Source organism: Gopherus flavomarginatus, chromosome 11 (genome assembly GCF_025201925.1).
Source record: "Gopherus flavomarginatus isolate rGopFla2 chromosome 11, rGopFla2.mat.asm, whole genome shotgun sequence".
NCBI classification, from domain to species: Eukaryota; Metazoa; Chordata; order Testudines; family Testudinidae; genus Gopherus; species Gopherus flavomarginatus.
Window position 1 is genome coordinate 14714595 of NC_066627.1, and position 16805 is coordinate 14731399.

The following is a 16805-nucleotide window of genomic DNA, read 5'->3' on the forward strand; positions in this document are numbered from 1 at the left end:
ACATGCACACACACTGTCTCTTTCACACTCACCTCCCAACATGTGTTGTTGTTGTTAGCTCCTGCAATGCATGTATATTCTTTTAATTTTATCCTTTCAAAGTGCAGTTGTACTTTTCGAATGGTCTATGCATTTCATAATTTTATTTCACTATTATTCTTATATTGAATTCTTTGAGCAGTGAGTTCTAAAATGCCTAACCTGTCCTGAATGGAGTAATTATCCATATGGTAACTTTTTAAAAATATATATTATATCTAGGTTTTTTGTTTCTACTGGTAGCACACATCCTCACATTAACTCGACATTGGTGCACATAACAAAATTCATTCCATACATGGATGGAAGAAATTAAAGGGAATATTGGCATGAGAGAATATGCTGTATACATTGGACAGGAAAGGTGGAGGTGGATTGCGATATTGTGAATAGGAATGTAGTTTGCGACTGTTTATTTTGGCAGCGGGTAGTGGAGACATGGATCAAAACCCAAATAATCAATGGCGGTCAAGTTTATTGCTATAAACCAGTAATAATATGATACAGGAAAAAGAGAATTGGTGACAGGGAATGGATCACTTGATGATTACCTGTTCTGTTCATTCCTTCTGAAGCACTCGGCATTGGCACTTGGCATTGACCACTATCCCTAACAGGATACTGGGCTAGATGAACTGTTAGTCTAACCCAGTATGGCCATACTTATATTTTAAATCTGAGAGTCATTCATTTCTCTTTCTTAAGCATGTGTTGTTATAATCCACCTGTGATGGGTTCATGCTGGGGCGGTACTTCTCCAGAGCACTGTGACCCACCAGTCTGAGCTCCTTCTCACACTGTGCTGCTGTGGCAAGCTTCAGGCTCACTCCTGGTCCTACATTTCCTCCAGCTGCTTCTCCCAAAGTGTGAGGGACTATACTGTGGATGTGGGATGGGAAAGATGGAGGTGGATTACTGTACTGTAAAATGTGAACGTAGCCCATATCAGACATGGAGAAAATAACTGTTGCCTTTGTCCCATATGGGGCCTGACACAAAACCCCTTGTAATAAATGACCGAGGCTTTGGCTACACTGCCACTTTACAGCACTGCAACTTTCTAACTCAGGGGTGTGAAAAAACAGTGTCAATAATTGTGACATTCTATAAGGACCATACTGTAACCCCTATATTCCTAAATTTAATATAATCATAATCTTACTTATAAAGCATCTCTTGTAAGATATCAGGAAAAAGATCTGCTGAAAGTCATTTCTCTATCCATATATGTATATCATTAATGCATATGAAGTTATGAGAATTGCATTGTATGGTTGTTACTAAAACATACTGTTAGATGGGGAATCAGCCAGATATTAGCGTCCCAGAGGCAACAGTAAGGAAAGAAACCAACGGCTGGGTAGGGTGTCAAACCACCCATCAACAGCCATTGCCCAGCAAGGGCGCTACAATGCGATGTCTTACCTGCATGAGACCACACCAGGTGAATTGCTCAACCTTGCTGGGCGACTCAGCAATACCCCCAGACATGCCTGGTCTTGTGTTCTCCAAGCACATGGACTGAGGGTATAAAACAGACAAAGTGGACACTACTGGGCCTTTCTCCTGCTCCCAGCTATGCTGCAAGCAACCAAGACACTGAGAAGAAGACACAAGAACATAGGAACATAAGAACGGCCAGACTGGGTCAGACCAAAGGTCCATCTAGCCCAGTATCCTGTCTACCGACAGTGGCCAATGCCAGGTGCCCCACAGGGAGTGAACCTAACAGGTAATGATCAAGTGATCTCTCTCCTGCCATCCATCTCCACCCTCTGAGAAACAGAGGCTAGGGACACCATTCCTTACCCATCCTGGTTAATAGCCATTAATGAACTTAACCTTCATGAATTTATCCAGTTCTCTTTTAAACGCTGTTATGGTCCTAGCCTTCACAACCTGCTCAGGCAAGGAATTCCACAGGTTGACTGTGCGTTGTGTGAAGAAGAACTTCCTTTTATTTGTTTTAAACATGTTGCTCATTAATTTCATTTGGTGGTCCCTAGTTTCTCTATTATGAGAAACAAGTAAATAACTTTTCCTTATCTACTTTTTCCACATCACTCATGATTTTATATACCTCTATCATATCTCCCCTTAGTCTCCTCTTTTCCAAGCTGAAAAGTCCTAGCCTCTTTAATCTCTCCCTATATGGGTCCCATTTCAAACTCCTGATCATTTTAGTTGGCCTTGGGCAGTGCAAGATAGTATATTCCTGGAGTATGGTGCTGGGAGCTTGAGTGATTTGTCTCTAGTGCCTTTCTCTATGAGATTCATGAGTGGCTCTGGGAGCATTAATATAATCTATCTGGGTGTGGGGCTGAAAAGTCCTAGCCCCTTGAATCTCTCTTCATATGGGACCTGTTCCAAATCCCTAATAATTTTAGTTGCCCTTCTCTGAACCTTTTCTAATGCCAGTATATTTTTTTTTGAGATGAGGGGACCACATCTGTATGCAGTATTCAAGATGTGGGCATACCATGGATTTATATAAGGGAAATAAGATATTCTCCATGTTATTCTCTATCCCTTTTTAAATGATTCCTAACATCCCGTTTGCTTTTTTGACTGCCACTGCACATTGCGTGGATGTCTTCAGAGAACTATCCACGACTCCAAAATATTTTTCCTGATTAGTGTAGGTAATTAGCCCGCATCATATTGTATATATAGTTGGGGTTACTTTTCAACGTTGAGAAAAACTGCTTAATCTAGCTGCTGCTAGTGGAGTAGGGTTGAGAATTTAGACTGCGTGGTTATATTTTATTTCTTCTGGTAACTAACTCTGACTTTTTGCCTATCATTCAATATTATTTAAAATCAACCTTTTATAGTCAATAGATTTGGTTAGTTGTTTATCTTTGCCAGTGAGTTTGTATGAAGTGTGGGACATGGATGAAGTGGTGAACCAATGAATAAATGATCACTGCACATCTTGAGCAGTGCAAAATGGTATATTTCTAGGGTACAGTGCTGGGGGGATTTGGATCTGGTGTCTTTCTCCATGAGATTCATAAGAGGCTCTGGGAGCATTCACGTAATCTATCTGGGTGAGGGGCTCCACATGCTGCTCTTTTATTATATTGCACCAGTACAATGATACTAAGCCAACGTCCACACTACAGCTTTAAATCGATATTAGTAAAATCAATTTTATAAAACAGGTTTTATAAAATCGATTTTACGCTTCCACACTAGGGCATATTACTTCGGTGGTGTGCGTCCATGGTCCCAGGGTACCATCGATTTCCGGAGCAGTGCACTCTGGGTAGCTCAGTAAAAGAATAGGACCAATAACTTTGATTTCCGTCCACACTAACCCTAAATTGATTTAGTAATATCGATTTTAGGGTTACTCCTTTCGTTTAGCTGGAGTACAGAAATCGATTTTAAGACCCCTTAAAATCGATTTTAAGTGCCTTGTAGTGTGGACGGTTACAGCGTTAAATCAATTTAATGCTGTTTAAATCGATTTAACGCTGTAGTGTGGACCTGGCCTTAGTGTTTATTTATCATATCGTATATTGTTTCACCCACTTTGGTTCATTAAAATTACATTCAGGAGACCAAGTAATCAGTCAGTCAAGTTTATTGCTATAAACCAGTAATAATAAAGTATAGGGAAAGGGGCGGGGGAAGGATAGCTCAGTGGTTTGAACATTAGCCTGTTAAACCCAGGGTTAAATCCAGCTCCATCCTTGAGGAAACCATTTAGGGACCTAGGGCAAAAATCTATCAGGGGATTGGTCCTGCTCTGAGCAAGGAGTTGGACTAGATGACTTCCTGAGGTCCATTCCAACACTGATATTCTGTGACACCAATCTCCAAGGAGGCCATCTCATGTTACATTCACCCGACGCAGAAGATGAGTTCCCAAATTTATACTGCTACGCCCATCTTTTTATACCTGTCCTGTTTACAAGTAACAGATGTTGTGTACGTCATTTGAAACTGATCAGAGTTATACCTTGTTTTAGAGTACCATGCTGTACCTCTTATCTCCTTGGTCTGAACAGATGCATTTCAAGTACCAAAGGGCATGCACGCACCTGCTAGGCCTCTCCTAGGGCAGTACAATCACACGTTTTGTCCACTTTGGGTTATTCCAGTACAGGCCTGTGAAAACAATTTCCTACCTGTCGCTATAATAAAATAATCATCTGTCCTGTTTTGGACAACTGTCCAATCTACTTCAGCCAAAGCTGACTTAAGATAATGCAAGGAGTTATGGGATATTTATCATAAGAGAATAAGAGTAGAGTTAAGGTGTAGGCCAATTTAAGCTATATAACTGCTGTACTATTTGTGCCTAATATACACTAATGTGCAGATGCTTTGGACAATCCATATTTGTACCTAAATCATCAAAGTGCCAGTTAGTGTTGTATTCATACACCATGTATCACCAGGTCTTGAGAGATATTAGGTGCCTGACGATTAGAACTGAGCAAAAAAAGATTAAATATAGGTCAGTGGCTAAATAAAAATATCCAGGAAAAAAATGGCTCATTTGAAACCAAGACTGGGCATTCGTCAGGCTGCTGTGTTGGGTCCTAGTACTCTAGACATGCCTGCATTAAGCTTTCCTGGATCTCAGCAGGTTGCAGAATGGTTTCTCCTTTCTAACCCTTCATGGAAATGAATGATGTGGCCCAGTTGCCTTTTCCCCCAGGACCAGCACTGATGCCCCAGAACCCGTAGTAGGTCAAGCACACCACACCCCAGAACTTCGCCCATATAGCAGCTCTGAGTTTATAGATTCCTCCAGGGGCAGGTGACAGGTGAAGCAAAGAGGTGCACAGGCTTTGCAAAAGTCTCTATACACAATTATTCTTTACTTAGATTGCATGAGAAGTATACTGTGGTGGAGAAAACAATAAAACACTTACATGCATTTCCCTGCCTCAGTTTCCTCTCCCATCTGGGGCATTCTTAGAGCTTGGTCAGGAGTCCTTTAGGGTACCCAAGATTCCCATTCCTGCAGTTCATGGCCCCTTCTGTGAATCATGGAAATTCTATCTCTGAGCCCAGCAGTCAGTGTCCTACTTTCTTTCTTAAATAAGTGGTGAGAGACTCTCTATTTATAACCTCCGATTCCCTTTGTCAGGTGACCACTTCCAAATTCAGACCGATCATGTGATCAAAGCCTTGGTCTACGCTTAACACAACTCCCAAGCAATACAGTTAAGCCAACAAAACCTCTGGAGTAGACACAGATATGTAGATAGAAGAGGACTTCTGTTTGCGTAGCTGGCATCGTTCAGGAGTTGCTGTTCCTACACAAGCAGAAAAACCCCTTCTCTCAGCATTTTCTGTGTCTAGATGAGAGGGCTCTGCTAGTATAGCTATTGATTAGCGGTAGCACCATAGTGTAGACACTTCCTTCATTGGCAGAAGGATGTTTTCCATATAGTTAATCCACTTCCCTGAGAGGCAGTTGCTAGTTTAGTGGAATAATTCTTCTGCCAAACTAGCTTCATCTACACCAGGGGTTAGGTTAATTTAATTCTGGCACTCAGGGCATGAAACTTTTTACAACCCTGAAAGACATAGCTAGGTCCATCTAACTTCTAAGCTCGCTGAATAAAAAAATAACACTGCTCAGCTATTCTCACCTCTTGAGTGTTTTCATGTTTCTTAGTTCTGCTCAAAATTTTCCCCTTGTGTCAATGGGGGGCATCAGTCACTGCCAGACTGGCGCCTCCTCCTGGTCACTCTGGGAATAAGCTCAAGGCCAAAGCCCCCATCTGACCATCACTCCATCTCTGCCTCTGCCTGCAGCCCCTCTCGCAGCTTTAAGAAGCACAGCACCATCTTCAGAACTAAGTACTTCACACTTTTCTGACAGTTCAAAACAGCCATTCGTCATCATCACCAGTAGTAGCATTTTACTAGCACCAAGGATCACCATTCATCAGGACCCCATTGTGCTAGGTGTAGTACAGAGAACAATAAGACAGTTCCTGCCCCACACATCTTACAATCTAAGTAATGTCAGTTTCACTGGGCAGTCTGCTCTGGCTGTTTTGCACCACTCAAGAGCAGCCCAAAGCAACTAGGGATTACCAGGGAATTAGGACCTAAAAGTTTTTAAAAATAATAAAATGTCTGTGGGGACCCTGGTTGCAGGTCTGTAGTTAAAGAGATTCAACTTCTGTGTCATTCCAAGACAACATAACCTGTGCAATCTTGAGCATATTGCCAGTTACACACAACACGATGCAATAAAGGCTGATAACATGTATCAGTAATTTAGAGTAAATGATATTAGAAGGAATTTGTAATTACCCCAAAAGAAAGCACTGGAAACCAGGACAGTTTGGTGACAGTGAAGGTGAAACTAAAAAGGAATACAAGGCACTAGGACATTTCCTGACAGTTTGGAATTGATTGGGTGTGATTTTCAAAACTTGTTAGATAAATACAGACAGACAGACAGTCAAGGCTGATTCCCCACTTTGGTACTTTGAGTGCAGAAGGTGAGGCCTGCAAGGTCTCTAAAAATTAACACTGGCCACTCCAGGCTTGTATTAAACTCCCAAGGTTACAGGTTTTTTTCTGATCTTGGATTGGTAAATGTTGCCACCAGCCAAATGCAAAATCCCTCTGGGAATCCAGGAAGGGGCGCTTGGAAATTCTTCCCCGTAGGGTAACCTCAAGCCCTTTCACCCCCCACTCCGGGGAAGAGCTGAGAAAGAAACCAAAGGAAATCAGCTGTTGCCATCAGATAATTAAATAACTTGCACAAACTCTTCGGACACAAAAGCCTAATCGTGTTCTTAACAAAAAGGAAATTTTATTAAAAACAAAAAGAAAGAAAACATCTGGAAACATAGGCTATTGCTAGATTTAAAAACAAAACAAAACACTTACAAGGATTAATGATCAAGAATAACTTTTTTGAGGTCCAGTTGAAAGGCTACAAGCAAAACAAAAGCATTTGAGGTTAACACTGAGGAGTCCACAAGCCATATATAAATAAAAAGAGTAAACCTAATCACATCTTCCTAAACATTTCCTCATCTACTTACATATCTTGGCTTTTAAATGAGTAGTTTCTAGGTATAATCCTAATGATTGTTTCATACCTGGCCCCAACCTTATTACAGCATTTTTTTTTCCTGTTCCCTTGCTCTGGAAGAACAACAGCAGACAGACAAAAAGGGAGCCTTGTTTCAATTTTAAAAAGTTCTAGCCCTCCCATCGGCTCTCCTGGCCAGGTGCCCATTCACTTCTCTTAACCCTTTACAGGTAAAGAAAGTAGAGAACAGCTACTAAGAGGGATTTTTATGGCTAATTGGCTGGCTGGGTCCATAAAATGGAGCTCCCCCACCCCGCTTCATTTATCATACAGACAGAGAAATGCCATCACACTGATGGCAGGGCCTTGCGTCCCTCAGCCAGCTAGGTAATATGAGGGTTATCATATGGCTGGGTTTGTCCAGAAATGACCTTTCTTTTGATTCGCCATCCTCCGTCCAGGTGGATTTTTCAAATAAGAGGAAATGTCTGGGAAAACTGTCACTGTACCATAATTGGTCCCTCCCCTGCATCCACAGCTGCTGGATCCCACCCACCCCAGACCGTCAGGTAAGCATAGCCACCAAGCGCCTCTAAGCCAGGCCACCTGTTCCACCATGGGGCTTCAGAGCCTGGCTAGGAGGGGTGACAGGGCCAGGCCCCACCTCCTCATCCTTAGGAGTAGGAGAATCCCACAGAGAGGTGCTGACTGATGGGCTGGTGCTGTGTCTCAGGTCTGTGCCAGCCACCCTGCCACCATAAGAGGAAGCGACTGCCTCCCATTTTCAGTATGTGCCCCCACCCCAGTTACCTCCTAAGTCACCCCCAAATAACCCTCCCAGTACACACACCCCTCCAGCTTCCCCTAAATATCCCCCATTACCACCCAAATACTCCCTCCCAGTACACACCCCTCTCCAGTTACCCCCAAACACCACCTCCTGCATTCCCCAATATCCCCTCCAGCGCCTGCTAAATACACCCTCCCAGTACACATACACTGTTCCAGCATCTCTCAAAATACTCCTCCTGCACCCCAATAGCCCCTCCTGCACTCCTCAAATACCTCCTTCCAGTACCTTCATCACCCCTCTCAGGATACACATACCCCTCCTATACACCGTAAATACTCTGTCCAGCAACTCCCAAACACCATCTCCCCGTACACTCACACCCCTCCAGCACCTCGAAAAACCCCCTTGAGCTCCCCTTCCCCCCCACAGCAGTGTCCTCTGTTAGAGAGCTTGAAATGCAGGTGAGGTCACCCTGGATACAGGTGACTTGTAAAGGGGGTGTTTCTGTTCTCCCTCATGGAGTGACCGCACCAGGGCCGGGCTCTGGAAGTCTCAATGAGCTCTGAACCCAGCAGGGTTCCCAGAGGCAGTTCCAGGCAGGTGGGGTGATTCCCTGCATATCCCAGGCACAGGCCATGTTACCCTTTTCTCTCCTCTCATTCCGAAGGCTCAGCCCGGAGCTGTGACACAAGGTTGCTGGGCTGGGGACACAGTGGGAAAAGCCCTGAGTTGGGGGACTCAAGCTGGTGCTTAGAAAGGAGCAGAGCCCGCAGGCCCCCAGCCTGGCTCTCTCTCTCTTTCCCCCCCTCCACCTAGTACCTTATGTCCCCCGCTGCGGCTGGGCTGAGTCTTGCCCCAGGGGCCCAGCTGAGGGACACCCCATCTTTCACGTGCTCTCCTGGCTGGGGGTCCACCTAATTTCATGAAAATGTTAAAGTTTATGTAGACCTTGACCAAGCTCCCTTGAGCAAGCTCTTTGTGTAACCTCACTCATTAAGGTGAGGAAACTGAGATAGGCCACAGCAGAACCATCCTCTGCTGCATGGAGAAATTTGGGAGGTGATGGTGCTCCTTCTATAGTGCCGCAATAACTGTTCTTTAAATATAGTTGCAGCATTTTTTTCATGCTCCTAGCCAACCTAAGGACACCAGGAAATCTTTATCGTGTAGCCCAAGCTGAAGAGAAGTAAGCAATCTTCTCCCATTAGTGCCTAACTCCCCTAAGCTTATTTGTAAATCTCAGCCATAGTCAATGTAGTTAATGGCAAGGGAAGAGATTGGGAAAGTTCTTGAGTACTACCTCAACAAGCAAGGAGTGGCATTGATTGGTCAAGCAGTCTCCATTTTCTACATGTTCTCTCTGAGAAGTTTTCTGGAATGGCCGTTGGGAAAGTGGATTTCCTTTGATGGGGTCATCAGTGTATCTGGCTTATCCTTGTTGTACCTGAAAGGCTGATTTTGGTTGTTCCAAACTTCACAACATATTTCAGTAACACACACATAGCTAAACTTTGTAACTTCACACACATACAATCCAACAGTAAATTTATGTTGAACAGGTCAAGACTTTTAAAATAATTCCTCACAGAGCATACTTTATACAAAACATATCATAATTATATGACAGCGGTGAATATGTGGTCTCCAGAGTGCTGTCATAAATCTGGTGAAGTGGTCCTCATTTACACTGCTGTAAATCTGGAATAATTCCACTGAAATGTGTTGGAGATAGTTACAATGAATGTGAATCCAGACTAAGAGCAAAATGCTGTCCTGTATGTGAAATGTCTTGAGTTCCTGCTGTTTTATTCTTCCAGTTTTTCCAAGGACTTAGGGATATCATGTTTTCTGAATGCAGATGTAGAATTCCCACAGGATTTGCCTAAGTGGATTGAGATTAAGGTATGTCCCTGAGCTTGTTCAAGGCAAGAGAGGCAGCTCCATCACCCAGCAGCCCTACTTTCCATCCATTGCCTCCAGGAAAGGGTCTTCATGTGTACCTTCAATGGAGCAGGAATAACCAGTTACATGGTGATTGTTTCCAGTGCACTCCATCTGTGTCATCAAAGCTGAGTGCCAGGAATCCCACCCCTGGGCACACACACACAAACTTTTGATCCACGGTCTGGCCCCTTGTGCCCTATATCCACTAGTTTACAAGCTTGGCATGGTATGGAAATATCTCTGATATGCTGGGATTTGAGCATGACCGAGTCTACCTTGTTAGGTTCCTTGGGCCTGCTATGCAAGCAATCTGTTAGGGCAAAAAAAGATCATCCTTTAGATGGAAAAAGTTTTACACAACTTCTCAAATGGCATTTTCAAAGGGGCTAGGTAAGTGGATGCTGATTTTCAATGGGAATTGGGTACTTAAGTCCCTCAGGCCCTGTTTAAAAATCCCAGCCAATATTACCTTGGGGAACACCAAACTCCACCTTGAGAATAAAAACTTCTCTCTACAAAGAGCAAGCAACATCATTTATGAGGAAAAATGTGGTTAATTTTGTTCAGTATGCCAAATCTTTGAACACATCGCCACATGCATTGACATAATTTAGATATAATTCAAAATATGTTGATCAGAGCCACTAAAAACTTTGACAAGACTCGGACATGACTTGAAGGCTATGACAATACTTTGTCACATCTGTCAACATTTGGATGTATATTTGACAGGCTTCTACAAACTTTTATATAACTCTAGCTCTATTACAAAATTTTGACAAGGCTTGAAAGCCCAGACCTTCAAAGGTGTTTGGGTGTGTAACTCCCATTGACTTCAGTGGGAATTAGGCACCTAAATACCTTTGGGCATCTGGTCCAAAAAACCTTTGTTATGTCTCAGAAAGCCATGAAAGAAACATGGACATGGCTCTGATAATTACAACATCCATCTGACATGTGTCCACAAACTTTCACATGATGCAATTTGTTTAAAATTATGACTAAAGAAAGACTTCTCTCTAAAATGTTGGCATTGCTTTAATGCATCTGAAGATATTTCTGTGATGTTCTCATGTCCTTAAAATGTATTTAAAGACTTTGACGTGTCATTTGGAAGCTACAATAAAACTTTGACTTGTCTCTAAAAATCTGTAAATAATTTTGGCATGTCTCTGCAAACTTTGACTTCATTTGACATGCCTCTATTATGACAAAATATTGGAATCATCTCAGAAATCAACCTTACTCAGTTATGTTGCTAAAAATGCTCCTTGGACAATGAAACACCTCTACTGTCTTTAAAAAGACTGCGATGTATCACTGATAATTTTCATGAAAAATGGAATGTAAAGTACTGGTATGTTTCCAAAACTGTGGCATTTTGACATGCCACTAAAACCACTGACATTTATTTATCATGTTTCTAAAGGCATTAGTATAACATGCCTACTCAAAACAACTTGACAATGGTTAGGCAGCTAGTGTGCTGAGATGTGTGTCATGCTTACCAGTAACATAAGCACATAGAGCATGGTTTTGCATCCCTGCCCATCCTGGCTAATAGTCATTGATAGACCAGTCCTCCATGAATTGATCTGTTATGGTCTTGGCCTTTATAACATCCTCTAGCAAAGAATTCCTCAGGTTGATGCTGTTGTGTGAAGAAATACTTCCTTTTGTTTGTTTTAAACCTCTTGCCTATTTATTTCATTTCATGACCCCTAATTCTTGTATTATGAGGAGGAGCCAATAACATTTCTTTATTTACTTTCTCCACACCAGTCATTATTTCATAGATCTCTATCATATCCCTGCTTATTCATCTATTTTTTAAGATGAGAAGTCCCAGTTTTATTAATCTCTGCTCATATGGAAACTATTTCATACCTTTCATTATGTTTGTTTCCCTTTTCTTCACCTTTTCCAATTCCATGTACCTTTTTTGAGATGGGGTGACTACATCTAGACACAGTATTCAAGATATGGGAATAGAGTGGATTTATACAGAGGCAATATGGTATTTTCTATCTTGTTATCTATCCCTTTCGTAATGATTCCCAACATCCTGTTTACTTTTTTGGCTGCTGCTCCGATTGAGTGGATGTTTTCAGAGAAATATTCAGTGACTCCAAGATTTCTTTCTTGAGTGGCAACAGCTAATTTAGACCCCATCACTTTATATGTATAATTGGGATTATGTTTTCCAATGTGCATTTCTTTGCATTTATCAACATTGAATTTCATCTGCCATTTTGTTGCCTAGGCACCAAGTTTTGTGAGATCCCCTTGTAACTCTTCACAGTCTGTTTTAGACTTAACTCTATTGAATAGCTTTGTATCATCTTCTCATTTAATTACTTCTTTGTTCTCCTCTATCTATCTGTCAGTATAAGACTGTTGTCTTTTGCCAAATATTTAGATTGTAAGCTGTTTGGGGCAGGATCATCTTCTTCTTCTATCTTTGTACAGCACCTAGTACAATGGGGTACTGGTCCATGACTTTGGCTCCTAAACACTACTATAATACAGACAATAATACTACTACTAATAATGGTGTTTTATGTGATGTTCTTTGATGATAGTTTTACATGAGTTTGACATGACCCTAGTAACTTTGCTTAGGCTTTAACAGACAATTAAAATTATTGACTTTGTCTCTTTCCATGTTTTCTGCTACAATCAGTGACCATCAGGACATCTTACAATGACTTCAAGTCCCCCTGCTGAATACTTTTTTCAAGATCTCTCTGACCTCTTTGTTTCTCAGTGTATAGATGAAAGGATTTAGAAATGGAGTCACAATTGTGTTCAAGACGGTGACTATTTTGGTCAGTTCCAAAGAGGTTTCTATGGATGGTTTAACATGTAGAAAAATGGTGGATCCGTACCATATAATCACAACTGTGAGATGAGAAGAGCACGTGGAAAAGGCCCTTTGCCGACCTTGTGATGAGGGGATTTTCAAGATGGTGGAGATGATATAAATGTAGGATACCAGGGTTATCACACAGGATCCTAGGATGACAATGGCAAACATGATGAAACAGACCATCTCAACTAGGTAGGTGTCAGTGCAGGAGAGAATTATCCAGGGATTTATGTCACAAAAGAAGTGATTGATGACGTTTGGGCCGCAGAAGGACAATCTGGCAATCAGACCTGCTGGTACAGAAATAACCAGGAAGCCACCCACCCAAGAGCTAAGGGCCAGCTGAACAGAGAGAGTGCTGCTCATAATAGTGTTATAATGCAACGGGTAGCAAATGGCCAGATAGCGGTCATAGGCCATGACAGCCAAGAGGAAGTATTCTGTGCAGCCCAAGGAGAAGACAAAATACATCTGCAGAAGGCAGCTGGTGAAGGAGATGGATTTGCTTTGGGACACAAGATTGGCTAGAGTCTTAGGGACACAGGCTGTGGTGAACCAGATCTCCAGAAAGGCAAAGTTGCAGAGGAAGTAGTACATGGGAGTTTGAAGGCATGTCTGGGTCCTGACTAGGAAGATGATGGCCACGTTACCAGTGATGATCAGGACATACATGAAGAAGAAGAGTACAAAGAGAGACAGCTGCAAATACTGAGACCCAGGGAATCCTAGAAGGATGAATTCCTTCACTCTGGTGTGATTTTCCTCACTCATCAATACTGGGAGTTTTACCTGATGAAAAAAATGGACCCATAATAGAAAGATAAACCTGTAGTCAAACTTTGTCATATAGAGCTATTTTTTCACAGATAACTGGGCTTTATAAGGGCTTGATCCTTGTCAATTATTCCAACACTAGAAATATGGGTGTTTTATTGTCCTTGGATGGAACTGTCAATGGATCCTAAGGGAGGTTGGCACCCAAGAGCTACAATAGGAACTATTGCCTAAATATTTTAGGCCCCTGATTTTGACAATCTCAAAACAAATAACTAGACCTCTGTCTTAGAAACAGATCTTCAAGGCGCACAGATCTCCATGGTCCTGGATTAGCATCAAACAGTTAAGTAGTCACCAAAAGCAACTAGTCTATGTTTGACTAATTCACTGGTTAGTGCATTTTATGAATACCTATCTGTGCCCAAGCTGCAGAGTTTATGAGTCTGTCACAGGCCCAACTAGAAACTCCTGGTTCTTTCACTCAAAATATAGGCATTCATGGCTTTACTTATGCAGGTCCTTGGTCCAATCACTGAAGTCAACCAAGATGACATATGTCTGGTTAATTGTCAATATAAAAGGTGCTACAGGTCCTTTCAACAACAGATATTGGGGGCCATAATTCCTCACACTATTGGGCACTTGTCAAAACCCAGGACCTTGGAAACAGACCTACTCCCTGGTATCTCCCGCCTAGGAGTAGCAGGTAGAAGCACGATTAAAGCAGATATCTATACCAAATAGCTGTGTGTGTGCGTGTCTAGATATTCTTGAACTATAAAAATTGCTCAGGCTTTACAAGCTGCCGAGCAGTACAGATGAGAGGTTGCTGCCCGTGGCAGTAACGACTGCTTAGTTCATCTGGGATTCCAGCCATTCATCATCTCATTGCACCAGAGGGTTTCTTTGGATATACTTTTAATGCTGGTTATGTTTGCAAATTCAGCATCTGTCCACTGACTGATATTGGAAGGATGTGCAAAGCTGCTGTTAGACCCACAGTTATCCAGGTTATTTTAAACAAACCCACACACCTTGTGTTATACTGGTGAGTGTTTGCAAGAGCCTTGACATCATTGAACTCACTGATATGCTGACATTTTTGCCACCCAATGTTTCGTCCAGATTTAAAACTGTGGCAAGGAGAATGAAACCAGACAGTATGAGCCCTCCCTGCTCTAACCAGTGGGCAACATACCCCTAATGAAATGTGTAATAAATTGGTGATCAGGCCTAAAGCTGAGTGAATGACCAATGTTTCATTTCGATGGCCAAAATGCCAAATTTAAAGAAGAAAAATTCATTTCAGGTCAACCCAAAATGTATTTATTCTAGTTTTTCTTAATGAAATGAAAAACCAAAAAAGAAAAATGATTACAAGTGAAACAAAATATTTTGTACAGCCAGAAATATTTTTTTTTAATCTTTGGGATTTTTTTTCACACTGTTTAATTGTTTTTGATAAATCTAGCTAAATTTCTAAACAAAATGTCTTTTAGTAGAAAAGTGAAAATGTTTCATTTGAAAAGTCAGTAAGATTTTTTTCAGTGTTTTCTTCTTTTTTTGGCCAAAGATATTCCACACATTCAAGCTGAATTCATGAATAGTTCTGGTTGTCCCAAAACATCATTATTTTTGTGAATAAAATATTCATCCCCAAAAATTCAACTGGCTCTAGTCTCATAGACTTTAAGACCAGAATGGACCATCGTGATGATCTAGTCTGACCTTCTGCAAGTTGCAGGTCATAGAACCTCATCCACCTACCCCTGTAATAGACCGTAACCTTTGGCTGAGTTACTGATGTCCTCAAATCTTGATTCAAAGACTTCAAGTTACAGTTAGATCATCAACTGGTGTGAATCAACTTAGCTCCACTGTAATCAATGTGCCAGACACTCAGCTGGTGTAAGTAATTACAGAAATTAAGTTTATTAAATATTTTGTGTCTTCTGTTGGACCCCATTGCTCCGGTCACTGCACTAACATAGCACAGAAGACTTTCCCTCCTCTGAAAAGCTTACAGTGTAAAAGATAAGTCAGACAAACAGGTGCAAACAAACAACAAAGAAAGAGCTTCCCAGAAATACAGTAAAGTTGTATCCCATTTTCCTTCCACATAACAACCCTCCTCTTTCACTCACCTCCCCTGGACTCAGCTTTCAGTTCAACTCTTACAGCCTTGGCTAGATCAGAACAATAGTCTGATTCGTTCGGAATCATGTTCCAATCACTGCCCAAGGCCAAATGCTTAAGGAACAGCATATAACCCACCCTACAACTCTAGGTATTTCTGCTACATTATGCAGAGGATAGTCCTGTCTGAACTAAGACAGCCATTAGTTTCTAAGAGAAAGAAAGAATTTTTGATAGTCACTGTAGCCTAGTATTTCCCAATGGGTCAGAGGGATTTAGTGCAGTAGAAGCTAGGACACTAACCCCTTATGCTTCTTTGAAAATCTTAGTTGTAATGCCTATCCTTTCCATTTCAATTTTAATTTATTCTGCACAGTTAACAATATTTAGCACTTGTGCAGATCTTTACATCTGCAAAGCATGGCGATTAATCCACACAATTCACACTAGAGACCTGCTTTAAGGAGCGAGTGCTGTGACTAGGTCAGTATGTTTTTTCCCTTTTTATAGGTGCGGAAACTAAAACAGGGATGGGAAGTGATCTGTTCAAATCACAGAGACAGCTGAGGATAGAACATGAGAGCTGAGATTCCCACTTCTGGGCACTGATTAGAAATCTACCTATCCTCACCGACCTATCCATCTACCACTTATCCTTTTATATTTGCTTCAGTAAAGTTACTAGACTAATACATTCCACAGGTTAATGTATTACAGCTGCTAGCAAAATTTCCCTCAACATCTTTTTTCAATGAATATTGTCTTTTTGATTAAACAGATTTTTTCAAGTAAATAAATAAAGTATTTGAGGGATTTTCATGAAAACAAGAAGTTTCTGGCAACTAAAGAACATATTTAACTTTTGGTTAACTGAAAGCTTTTTAGTCTGTGGTTTTCTTTGAGAAAAAAACAAATGAAAAATGGGTAAAAATGAAATTTTCATTTTTGCAATTTTTTTTGAAGTAAAACAGTAATTTACCAATTGACTCTATCATTTATAAAATTTACAAAAAATGCTATTTCCTTTTGTTCATCCTAGATTTTATACTACATTAAAAAAAGGAAAGAGATACACTGATTCTTTCAGTACAGGTGTGTTGATTCCTCAATGGAACAAACTTTTTGAATGGCAATTTTCAAGTTGCTCATTATAAAGAATGGCTAACCTGTTCCACAGTACAGTTACTTTAAACTATAATTAACAGGATAAGTTGTAGATGTTTTGT

The 16805-nt window shown here is 41.2% G+C and overlaps 1 protein-coding gene across 1 annotated transcript; it reads right to left on the minus strand.

The window, feature by feature from the left end:
• Positions 1–12507: 12507 nt before the first annotated feature.
• LOC127031247 (olfactory receptor 6F1-like) lies at positions 12508–13437 on the minus strand. Its single transcript, XM_050918004.1, has one exon. The coding sequence runs from the start codon at positions 13435–13437 to the stop codon at positions 12508–12510; it is 930 nt and encodes a 309-aa protein (XP_050773961.1).
• Between the last annotated feature and the right edge of the window lie 3368 nt (positions 13438–16805).